Here is a 12,628-nt window from a genome sequence, read left to right as displayed (position 1 = left end):
CCCAATCATGGCACCCACCTGTTCCCAATTAGCCTGCACACCTGTGGGATGTTCCAAATAAGTGTTTGATGAGCATTCCTCAACTTTATCAGTATTTATTGCCACCTTTCCCAACTTCTTTGTCACGTGTTGCTGCCATCAAATTCTAAAGTTAATGATTATTTCCAAAAAAATGTTTTTTTATCAGTTTGAACATGAAATATGTTGTCTTTGTAGCATATTCAACTGAATATGGCTTGAAAAGGATTTTCAAATCATTGTATTCTGTTTATATTTACATCTAACACCATTTCCCAACTCGTATGGAAACGGGGTTTGTATTTGAATGTTACATCAAGATATATACGTGTCATTTATGTACAATATAACAGTCGTCATCTTTCAAGCTCCTCTCCAGCATGTAGGAATAATGGAATATCTGAACCTCAGTATTGTTGGAGCTTGCGTGACAGAAATATAAATAAGAAAAAAGAAAACACGGAAAATAACAATGAATGTACAAGAGAATCTATTTTTTCTTCATTGCGCGTCCTTGAGTTGTGTGGAGAAATCCGAAGATAACCTCGGATTGATGTGATGACAGTCGTATGGTGCGGCGTATCCGTGACGGCCAAAAAGAGTTTGACTGCGTGGTATCAACGTGGGCTGTACATTCCACTCCGAGTCTGGTAAATCCAGTGGAAAGACGTCACAATGACATGTCTTTGAATGTGCTGGACAATCAAAGATTCTCCAGGACACTGACAAGATGGAGAGTTCCATGGGTGTGGTGGGGAAAGTCCCGGTCACACAAAGGGGCTGTCGGATCGGAATATGTCGGAGTAGCTTTTGACGGTGTTCTGCTCGGTGTGACTCTCGATGCTGTAGCAGCGGTGGACCTCGGTGAGCGACGACGCCGCGTAGGAGGCCGAGCGGAAGAGGTCGGCGTTGGCGAACGTGCCGGCGAACTGCATCTGCTGCTGGTTCCAGTGTCTCCGCAGGACTGTCTGGACCTGAAGGCAAGGTGGGGTCGGAGGTTAGAGGCGGCATAGAGTTGCTGCGTCTTAATTTGGAATGGACGGAATGCGCTTACGTCAGCGTATTATTGACTCACCCTCATCATTGAGTAGAAACATCAAAATACACACGAGTTGGGTCTGAGGTTGAAGTGGGGGAGGGTTTTTGAGGTTGGTGGTGGGGGGTGCAAAAGTCTTTTAACCCCCCACCCCATCCCTTGCAAATTATTTGCGACTTGCCAAGATTTAAAATGGTATTTTTAGAGATTTTTTGACATTTACTTATTTTTACACTGCAAAAACTGAAATCTAAGTAAGATGAAATATCTCCAATAAGGGTGATATTTGCTTATTTTCTGTCTGATAAGATAATTCTTCTCATTAAGCAGATTTTATGTTAGAGTGTCTTACTCGTTGTACCGTAATTTCCGGACTATAAGCCGCTACTTTTCCCCCTCGTTCTGGTCCCTGCGGCTTATACAAGGGTGCGGCTTATATACGGCCTGTTCTTCTCCGACACCGACGAAGAGGATTTGGGTGGTTTTAGTACGCAGGAGGAAGACGATGACACAATGATTAAAGACTGACTTTTCATATACCGGTAGGCTGGTTATTTTGATAACGTACAGGCGAGCACTTTGTATTACTTTGCAGCGTTGTATTATTTGTACTCTGCACGAATGCTGTTCGCCATGTCAAAGATGTGAAAGTTTGATTGAATGATTGAAAGATTTATTGTTAATAAATGGGACGCTTTGCGTTCCCAAACAGTCATCTCTGTCCCGACAATCCCCTCCGTGGTAGCAGGAACCCCTATATACTACGCTAATTACACATCAAAACCCTGCGGCTTATAGTCGGGTGCGGCTTATATATGGAGCAATCTGTATTTTCCCCTAAATTTAGCTGGTGCGGCTTATAGTCAGGTGCGGCTTATAGTCTGGAAATTACGGTATGTGTTTTGGTCCTAAATGATCTCAGTAAGATATCACAGCTTGTTGCTGAGATTTGATGACCTATATCAGGGGTCACCAACCTTTTTGAAAGCAAGAGCTACTTCTTGGGTACTGATTAATGCGAAGGGCTACCAGTTTGATACACACTTAAATAAATTGCCAGAAATGGCCAATTTGCTCAATTTACCTTTAACTCTATATTATTATTAATAATGAATGATATTTACACTTAATTGAACGGTTTAAAAGAGGAGAAAACACGAAAAAAATGACAATTAAATTTTGAAACGTAGTTTATCTTCAATTTCGACTCTTTAAAATTCAAAATTCAACCGAAAAAAAGAAGAGAAAAACTAGCTAATTCGAATCTTTTTGAAAAAATAAAAAAAATAATTTATGGAACATCATTAGTAATCTTTCCTGATTAAGATTTAATTTTAGAATTTTGATGACATGTTTTAAATAGGTTAAAATCCAATCTACACTTTGTTAGAATATATAACAAATTGGACCAAGCTATATTTCTAACAAAGACAAATCATTATTTCTTCTAGATTTTCCAGAACAAAAATTTTAAAAGAAATTCAAAAGACTTTGAAATAATAATAATAATAATAATAATAATAATACCTGAGATTTATATAGCGCTTTTCTAAGTACCCAAAGTCGCTTTACATGTTAAAAAAGATTTAAATTTGATTCTACAGATTGTTTAGATTTGCCAGAATAATTTTTTTGAGTTTTAATCATAATAAGTTTGAAGAAATATTTCACAAATATTCTTCGTCGAAAAAAAAAAGCAGAAAAGGAAGAATTAAATTAAAATCTATTTATTATTCTTTACAATAAAAAAAATAAATTTACTTGAACATTGATTTAAATTGTCAGGAAAGAAGAGGAAGGAATTTAAAAGGTAAAAAGGTATATGTGTTTAAAAATCCTAAAATTATTTTTAAGGTTGTATTTTTTCTCTAAAATTGTCTTTCTGAAAGTTATAAGAAGCAAAGTAAAAAAATGTATGAATTTATTTAAACAAGTGAAGACCAAGTCTTTAAAATATTTTCTTGGCTTTTCAAATTCTATTTGAGTTTTGTCTCTCTTAGAATTAAAAATGTCGGGCAAAGCGAGACCAGCTTGCTAGTAAATAAATACAATTTAAAAAACAGAGGCAGCTCACTAGTAAGTGCTGCTATTTCAGCTATTTTTAGAACAGGCCAGCGGGCTACTCATCTGGTCCTTACGGGCGACCTGGTGCGTTGGTGACCCCTGACCTATATTGAGTAAAACATGCTTGAAACTAGAATATCAAGTGTTGCAAAGCTGTGTCATCAACACTCACAAGTATAAAACTACTTTTTTAAAGTAATAATTTCTTACTTAAAGCATGAAAAAAAAAATCATGATGCCGAGCGCATATCATTATGTCAAGATAATGGCATCTATTTATTTATTATTTTTTTAAATAACTTTTTTTTATTTTTATGTGGAATAAAATAAGATAAATAAATGAAAAAAAAATAAAAAAAAGTTAAAAAAAAGAAAGAAAAAATAGTTTTTCTTGGATAGAAAAGAAAGTAAAGCAATATAAAAACAATTACATAAAAAATAGTAATTAATGAAAATGTTAGTGGACCAGCAGCACACAATCATGTGTGCTCTAAAGACTGTATCCCTTGCAGACTGTATTATTCTATATTGTAGGAACCAGAAGTTTTTAATAACAGAAAGAGGCACCCCCTTTTGTGTAAATGAGTGTGGATGAGTGTGAATGGGGGAGGGAGGGTTTTCTTGGGTTGATGCACTAATGGTAAGTGTATCTTGTGTCTTTTTTTATGTTGTTTAAAATCAAATTTAAAAAAAAAACAAAATAAAAAAGATAATGGCACTAGCATTTACTTAATTTAAGAATATTTTTCAACATATTGAGAAAAAAGGTCTCTTTTTTTTCTACCAAGAAAAGTGCACTTGTTATTAGTGAGAATATACTTATTTTAAGCTATTTTTGGGTTCATTGAGGTTAGCTAATTTGACTTGTTTTGGAAAGTCTTGACAAGCCAAATTTTCTTGTTCTATTGGCAGATCATTTTGCTTAGTTCAAATAAAATACCCCTCATTTTTGTATTTTTTTCCCCTTGTTTTTGAACACTGACTTTTTGCAGTGTAGTGATTGACTTTACATCGTCATTTTTTTTATTTTTGTGAATAATAATTTTTATACATTGTACTTTAAAAATGTTAAAAATTGAGGAAATAAAAAATAAGATATTTTGGTTTCCCCCACATGGAAAGTGAGGATGCATAATTTAAGAATTGCAAGTTGAATAGCGCTTCAAAGTCTTGGCAATTTCTAGATATACAAATCTTAATTTGTAGTCTCATGAAGTAAACATAAATAGCGGCATGGACAGATGATTTCACTAGTTTTTAGTATTCTATTTCTAAAATCTAGTCTTTTTTAATCTTATTTTTCGCTGTCAATGTATTGCAGATGGATGTGCAAACATCAAGTGTTGCTTACCTCCCCGTTAAAGAAGCAGAAAATGGTGGACACAAGCAGACCCTGCAAAAGAGAATTTTTTTGTTGTTGAATGAATCGTGAAAATGCCTCAAACCTAGGGGTGTAACGGTACGTGTATTTGCATTGAACCGTTTCGGTACGGGGGTTCCGGTTCAGTTCGGAACGCACGTTGTGTATTGTTTACTCAAAATGTCCTCTTTTGCGGAGCTGTCAGGGCGGAGTTTCTTAAATGCCTCAAATGTCCGGCATTTTGAGTTAGGGTTGCGTGTATTTTCAATGTACGTTCAGGGTTAAGAAGGGGTTAAAAACAAAACAAACAGCAGCATTGGTGAGGGAGGGGCAGAGACAGAGAGAGAGAGAGAGAGTTATGATAAACGCGCATGCGTCGCCAGGCTCTGCTTTTTATCCATAGATTTATCACATTTCATTTTTTATTATCTATAGCAGGGGTGTCAAAAGTGTGCTATTTGCGGCCCACAGCTAATGTTTGAAAGGCCCACGGCACATTCTAAAAATACTATTCAAATAAACAAAAACATAACAAAAGTGAAACAAAAAAGCTTAAAAATTAAATGTAATTTAGAAAAAGTTGCAATGTTGACTAATAAAACAAAGCTGTTTTTTTTTTCTTTCAAACTGTCATTGCTCAAAACATAATCAAAATCAATGTTATTATGAATTATTGATCTATCCAAGGTTCCCATTACTTCACATCAAATATTCCACTAAGAAAAATATTTTTGGTGGAAGATTTTGCAAATTTGGTAAATAAATAACCCAAAAATGTCTATTTTGTTGTTTTCTTACTGTACCGAAAATGAACCGAACCGTGACCTCTAAACCGAGGTTACGTACGTACCGAACCAACATTTTTGTGTACCGTTACACCCCTACTCAAACCCTTTACCAGCTGAGAAGAACATTTTCTTGGTGCGTAGGTGCTGACTCAATACCGACCTGGTAATGCATTAGGATCTCCATGACGTAGAGATAGATGTCCGAGACCCAGTGCTCCTGAGGCTTGTAGGGCAGCAGCACAAACTGAATGCCGAGCAGCGGGATGAGGATGAGCGTGGCCCTCACCGCCCTCATGTACAGGCTGGACTCGGCCTGGTGGGTCACTCTCAGCTTCGTGATGAGAACCCGCACGATGTTCAGCAAGAAAAAGAGGTTTACCTTGACGCAGAGAGGCGAGTCAGCTGCACTGCAAAAACTGCAATCTAAGTAAGATGAAATATCTCCAATAAGGCTGATATTTGCTTATTTTCTGTCTGATAAGATAATTCTTCTCACTAAGCAGATTTTATGTGAGAGTGTTTTACTTGTTTTAAGTGTTTTGGCCCTAAATGATGTCAGTAAGATATTACAGCTTGTTGCTGAGATTTGATGAGCTATATTGAGTAAAACATGCTTGAAACTAGAATATCAACTGTTGTGTCATCAACACTCACAAGTAGAGATGTCCGATAATATCGGCCTGCCGATAAATGCAATATCGGAAATTATCGGTATCGTTTTTTTTTAATTATCGGTATCGTTTTTGTTTTTTACTAAATCCACATAAAAAACACAAGATACACTTACAATTAGTGCACCAACTCAAAAAACCTCCCTCCCCCATTTACACTCATTCACACAAAAGAGTTGTTTCTTTCTGTTATTAATATTCTGCTTCCTACATTATATATCAATATATATCAATACAGTCTGCAAGGGATACAGTCCGTAAGCACACATGATTGTGCGTGCTGCTGCTCCACTAATAGTACTAACCTTTAACAGTTAATTTTACTCATTTTCATTCATTACTAGTTTCTATATAACTGTTTTTATATTGTTTTACTTTTTTTTTTATTCAATATTTTTTTTTAAATGTATTTATCTTATTTTATTTTATAATTTTAAAAAAAAAGTACCTTATCTTCACCATACCTGGTTGTCCAAATTAGGCATAATAATGTGTTAATTCCACGACTGTATATATCAGTATCGGTTGATATCGGTATCGGTTGATATCGGTATCGGTAATTAAAGAGTTGGACAATATCGGAATATCGGATATCGGCAAATAGCCATTATCGGACATCCCTACTCACAAGTAAAAAACTACCGTTTTAAAGTAATAATTTCTTATTTCATGCATGGAAAAAAAATCATGACTTTGACACAATTGTGTCTCATAATTAAAACAGATGACAGCCAAATGGACTTTGCTGTTTTATTTTCAATGAAACAATAGAAAACAGGTACTCATATAGTAGTACAGTTGGCACAGTACAGTAAACTGACAGTTAATATTTAAACATTTAACATGTGACATTTCTAACTATTTTGAACAGAAATAGTTCATGCACATTCAGATGAATTCTTCAAAATGACAATTAAAACGAGCACGCACTTGGCGCGATGATGTCATGTTATCCATGGAAAAATGCATTTTTAGACAATATGATTTGCCTGAGCGGCTAGGAGACCCCGAGAGTAACAAGCGCTTGCCTTGTTGCCTTTCCATTAAGAACAATAAACTAGTTTTTAGTAGGGATGTCCGATAATGGCTTTTTGCCGATATCCGATATGCCGATATTGTCCAACTCTTTAATTACAGATACCGATATCAACCAATACCGATATCAACCGATATATACAGTCGTGGAATTAACACATTATTATGCCTAATTTGGACAACCAGGTATGGTGAAGATAAGGTACTTTTTAAAAAAATGAATCAAATAAAATAAGATAAATAAATTAAAAACATTTTCTTGAATAAAAAAGAAAGTAAAACAATATAAAAACAGTTACATAGAAACTAGTAATTAATGAAAATTTGTCAAATTAACTGTTAAAGGTTAGTACTATTAGTGGAGCAGCAGCACGCACAATCATGTGTGCTTACGGACTGTATCCCTTGCAGACTGTATTGATATATATTGATATATAATGTAGGAAGCAGAATATTAATAACAGAAAGAAACAACCCTTTTGTGTGAATGAGTGTAAATGGGGGAGGGAGGTTTTTTGGGTTGGTGCACTAATTGTAAGTGTATCTTGTGTTTTTTATGTGGATTTAATTTAAAAAAAAAACCCAAAAAACCCGATACTGATAATAAAAAAACGATACCGATAATTTCCGATATTACATTTTAACGCATTTATCGGCCGATAATATCGGCAGACCGATATTATCGGACATCTCTAGTTTTTAGTATAAGTTTGCTGGTTTCAAGAAATGTAATGCCGAGCGCATATCATTATGTCAAGATAATGGCACTAGCATTTACTTCATTTAAGAATATTTCTCAACATATTGAGCAAAAAGGTTGTTTTTTTTCTACCAAGAAAAGTGCACTTGTTATTAGTGAGAATATACTTATTTTAAAGGTATTTTTGGGTTCATTGAAGTTAGCTAATTTGACTTGTTTTGGAAAGTCTTGACAAGCCAATTTTTCTTGTTCTATTGGCAGATAATTTTGCTTAGTTCAAATAAAATACCCCTCATTTTTGTAATTTTTTTTCTTGTTTTTGAACACTGACTTTTTGCAGTACACCACCTGAGCAGGCGGGGGTTTGACACTTACCACCAACGCGGCGCAGATGGGCCCGTGGATGATGTACAGTAGGGAAGTGTCCGAGCTGACCCAGCATCTGTCGGAACAAACATCATTATAACACATGAAAACAACTGATTCACATCCACGTTCTTTGAAAAGTCTCACTTGTCATTGTAGTAGCAGTGGCGTCCGATTGAATGCAACACCGCTGGCACCAGCGGGAAACCTGCGCAAAGACCAGATCGCATGCTTGACTTGTCCGTGGAAGCTCAATGGGTTTTTTCCCCCACGGCTCCGTGCTCACCCCAGCCCAGCAGGTAATACCACATCAGGTGCTGCTTCTCCGCGAACACGGCCACCACAATCAGCGTGTGCAGGTAGATGCCCTCGCACAGCATCCAGAAGTAGTTGCAGCTCAGCAGGTAGAGGTGGACGAACATGAGCAGCTTGCAGCTGGCCTGCGAGCGCGGCAAACGACAAAATGACCACATGACCATCTCTGGGAAGGAAACAAAAGGCCTCACCGAGTCGTTATGCGTGTGTCCTTGTTTCTTGACCACAGTTGTCAGCCACACGACGGTGATCATGGAGTTCAGGACGAATGAGACGAAGAGGTTCTTGTGCAACGTGATCCTCTGGCAGCTCAGACTCCTAAAGAGAGGTTCTGCTTGAGTATAGTCCAGGTTGATTCAAAAAGTTTAAATATAGGGTGATGAAACTCGAATACTTAGAACCCATACATTTATCTATTAAACTTGCCCGGAAAAGGGTGGAGTGCCATTTCCGGGTTGGGGAGGAGACCCTGCATTGCCGGCAGTAAGTCGGACCCTTTTCCAGTGAGGGTTGGACTCGGCCATAGTCAATATAAATAATACAGAGACTCAATCACCAACGCATGGGAATCTTTTTCCGGGCACTCCATTGCAGTGGCGGCTGCTGGTCTTTCAAGGAGGGGAAGCTCAACTCCAGCCTACCTGTGAGTGCTTGCGGGCAGTACGTCGGACCCGTTTCCAGTGAAGGTTGGACTCGGCCAAGGCTGCCCTTTGTCACGGATTCTGTTCGTAACTTTTAAAGGCCTATTGAAAGCCACTACTGAAAGCCACTACTACCGACCACGCAGTCTGATAGTTTATATGCGGCTGCTAGACTTTTGACAAAAACAAGAAAGTTTGATCATATTACGCCTATACTGGCTCACATGCACTGGCTTCCTGTGCACCTAAGATGCGACTTTAAGGTTTTACTACTTACGTATAAAATACTACACGGTCAAGCTCCTGCCTATCTTGCCGATTGTATTGTACCATATGTCCCGGCAAGAAATCTGCGTTCAAAGAACTCCGGCTTATTAGTGATTCCCAGAGTCCAAAAATAGTCTGCGGGCTATAGAGCGTTTTCTATTGGGGCTCCAATACTATGGAATGCCGTCCCGGTAAAAGTTAGAGATGCTACCTCAGTAGAAGCATTTAAGTCTCATCTTAAAACTCATTTGTATACTCTAGCCTTTAAATAGACTCCCTTTTTAGACCAGTTGATCTGCCGTTTATTTTCTTTTCTTTTCTACTCTGCTCCGGGGTGGACCGCTAGCCTGTTCATCGGATGGGGACATCTCTACGCTGCTGACCCGTCTCCGCTCGGGATGGTTCCTGCTGGCCCCACTATGGACTGGACTTTCGCTGATGTGTTGGACTTTCACAATATTATGTCAGACCCACTCCACATCCATTGCTTTCGGTCTCCCCTAGAGGGGGGGGGTTACCCACATATGCCGTCCTCTCCAAGGTTTCTCATAGTCATTCACATTGACGTCCCACTGGGGTGAGTTTTCCTTGCCCGTATGTGGGCTCTGTACCGAGGATGTCGTTGTGGCTTGTACAGCCCTTTGAGACACTTGTGATTTAGGGCTATATAAATAAACATTGATTGATTGATATATCAACGATGAAATCTTAACATTGCAACACATGCCAATACGGCCGGGTTAACTTATAAAGTGACATTTTAAATTTCCCGGGGAACTTCCGGTTCAAAACGCCATTGGAGGATGACGTATGCGCGTGACGTCGCGAGGTCCACGGAAGTGTTTGGACCCTTTTGGACACAATACACAGAGCTCTGTTTTCTTCGACAAAATTCCACAGTATTCTGGACATCTGTGTTGGTGGATCTTTTGCAATTTGTTTAATGAACAATGGAGGCTGCAAAGAAGAACGTTGTAGGTGGGATCGGTGTATTAGCGGCTGGCTGCAGCCACACAACAAGGAGGACTTTGTTGGATAGCAGACGCGCTAGCGGCGAACTCACCCAGACTTCCTACGTCTCCGGGCCGCCGACCGCATCGTCGATCGCTGGAACGCAGGTGAGCACGGGTGTTGATGAGCAGATGAGGGCTGGCTGGCGTAGGTGGAGCGCTAATGTTTTTATCATAGCTCTGACGAGGTCCCGTTGTTAAGTTAGCGTCGTTAGCAACAGCATTGCTAGGCTTCGACAGGCGTCGAATACACATTAACCGTGTATTTACATGTCCAGTGTTTGGTTCGGTGTCTCCCGATAGTAGTATTGTTGATCTTCTGTCTATCCTTCCAGTCAGGGATTTATTTATTTTGTTTCTATCTGCATTTGAGACAGATGCTATCACGTTAGCGCATGCTAAAGAGCTTCGTCGATGTATTGTCGTGGAGATAAAAGTCACTGTGAATGTCCATTTCACCTTCTCGACTCTCATTTTCAAGAGGATATAGTATCCCAGGTGGTTTAAAATACAAATCCGTGATCCACAATAGAAAAAGGAGAGAGTGTGGAATCCAATGAGCCAGCTTGTACCTAAGTTACGGTCAGAGCGAAAAATGATATCTCTTGAACTGCATTCTAGTCCGTCACTCTAACGTTCCTCATCCACGAATCTTTCATCCTCGCTCAACTTAATGGGGTAATCGTCACTTTCTCGCTCCTAATATCTCTCGCTACATTGTAAACAACGGGGAATTGTGAGCAGCACTACCGCTTGTGACATCACACTACTTCCGGTAGGGGCAAGGTTTTTTTTATCAGCGAGCAAAAGTTGCGAACTTTATCGTCGATTTTCTCTACTAAATCCTTTCAGCAAAAATATGGCAATATCGCGAAATGATCAAGTATGACACATAGAATGGATCTGCTATTCCCGTTTAAATAAAAAAACAATCATTTCAGTAGGCCTTTAAGGACAGAATTTCTAGGCGCAGTCAGGGCGTTGAGAGGATCCGGTTTGGTGGCTGCAGGATTAGGTCTCTGCTTTTTGCAGATGATGTGGTCCTGATGGCTTCACCTGGCCAGGATCTTCAGCTCTCACTGGATCGGTTCGCAGCTGAATGTGAAACGACTAGGATGGTTGGGGGGTGTATTTAAAAAAAAAAAAAAAAATTATTTTTTTTTTTTTTTACATCACAACACAATCACATGTGCTTACGGACTGTATCCCTGCAGACTGTATTGATCTATATTGATATAGAATGTATATATTGTGTTTTTTATGTTGATTTCATTTAAAAAATAAAAATAAAAAAACATTATTTTATTTTTTTAATTCTTGTGCGGCCCGGTACCAACCGGTGGTTGGGGACCACTGATCTAAGTCACAGCAGCTCAGACGAGGCACCAAGCAGTGTGGGTGGGGAGCGTTTCCACAGAGTGTTTCCAGAGTGGCCAGCCTGAAATGCGGGTGTCAGGGACAGACGCGGAAGGAGATTTTTACAACTAAATTCTAAAGCTTAGTGATATATCACATATATCGGATTGTAGGTGTGGGTTTTTTTTTACCCTTCGCGTTCATATTTCGCTGTTTGTTGTATTTTTGTTGCGTTTCGCTTGATTGTAAAATATGTGGATGGAGAGGGGGTGTGACGTTTATATGTTGTCAATATTCAGTGTTTTATCCTTCATAGAAAAAAATTAAAATTCCATTCCGTTTTTTAAGGCAGTCTGTCATAACGTTTTTAGAATTCAATCAGACATTATTGTGAGGTTTTGTATTAGTGTTCCTAAAAATAGATATACCGGCCCCCAGACACATTTTTTTCTCTCTATTTGGCCCCCCCAAGTCAAAATAACTGCCCAGGCCTGTCCTAAATCAGAAATTGACAGCTAAGTCAACCAATCATTTTGTCCACTTCCGCTGAATCTTTACTTCCTCATTCGGGTTTTGCAGACATGAACAAAATGATTGACTGCCTGAGCTGTCAACCTGGAATTTTGGCACTGTCCCTTTCCAGTTTCTGAAATTGTAAAGTGTTTCATCTTTTGTTCATTTGTTTTCTGAAATTGTAAGTTGTTTGGTCTTTTCTTTGTGTATTTTCTGAGATTGTAGTTTGTTTCATGCAATGAAAGTGTTTTGCACTTCCAGGCCACCGGGAAACTTAGAGGCCATTAAAAAGGGTGAGATGTCTCTTGACATCTTAATTGGTTTAAAATGGCAAAGTTTTAAATAGATGTGTGTGTGTGTGCGTTCAAATTTAAGAACACGCAAGATTGTCTTCTATTTGGTGGATTTATTAGGATGTGACAGCGTTGGCATTCTAACAAAGAATCTAAAATGAAAGCATGATGAACTTTGTTTTTTTTAAAGCACTC

General features: G+C 38.5%; 1 protein-coding gene across 3 annotated transcripts in view; it reads right to left on the bottom strand.

Annotated features, from left to right (window-relative positions):
- Window positions 1-491: 491 nt before the first annotated feature.
- Window positions 492-12,628, bottom strand: part of LOC133645689 (calcitonin gene-related peptide type 1 receptor-like) — a 26,214-nt gene continuing 14,077 nt past the window's right edge. Inside the window, exons 7-13 of one of the 3 annotated variants that reach the window (XM_062040556.1) lie at window positions 8,545-8,671; window positions 8,325-8,478; window positions 8,186-8,246; window positions 8,048-8,114; window positions 5,427-5,645; window positions 4,470-4,511; window positions 492-992 (exon numbers count right to left, since the gene is read on the bottom strand). In XM_062040556.1, coding sequence (XP_061896540.1) covers window positions 786-992; window positions 4,470-4,511; window positions 5,427-5,645; window positions 8,048-8,114; window positions 8,186-8,246; window positions 8,325-8,478; window positions 8,545-8,671 — 877 coding nt within the window. In that variant the 3' untranslated portion in view covers window positions 492-785. Of the gene's footprint in view, window positions 993-4,469; window positions 4,512-5,426; window positions 5,646-8,047; window positions 8,115-8,185; window positions 8,247-8,324; window positions 8,672-12,628 lie in introns of all 3 variants that reach the window. The other 2 variants (XM_062040561.1, XM_062040553.1) reach the window with 2 other exon arrangements.

Source organism: Entelurus aequoreus, linkage group LG01 (assembly GCF_033978785.1).
Source record: "Entelurus aequoreus isolate RoL-2023_Sb linkage group LG01, RoL_Eaeq_v1.1, whole genome shotgun sequence".
Taxonomy (NCBI): domain Eukaryota; kingdom Metazoa; phylum Chordata; class Actinopteri; order Syngnathiformes; family Syngnathidae; genus Entelurus; species Entelurus aequoreus.
The sequence above is the reverse complement of the archived record's forward strand: the minus strand, read 5'-3'. Positions and strand labels throughout refer to the sequence as shown.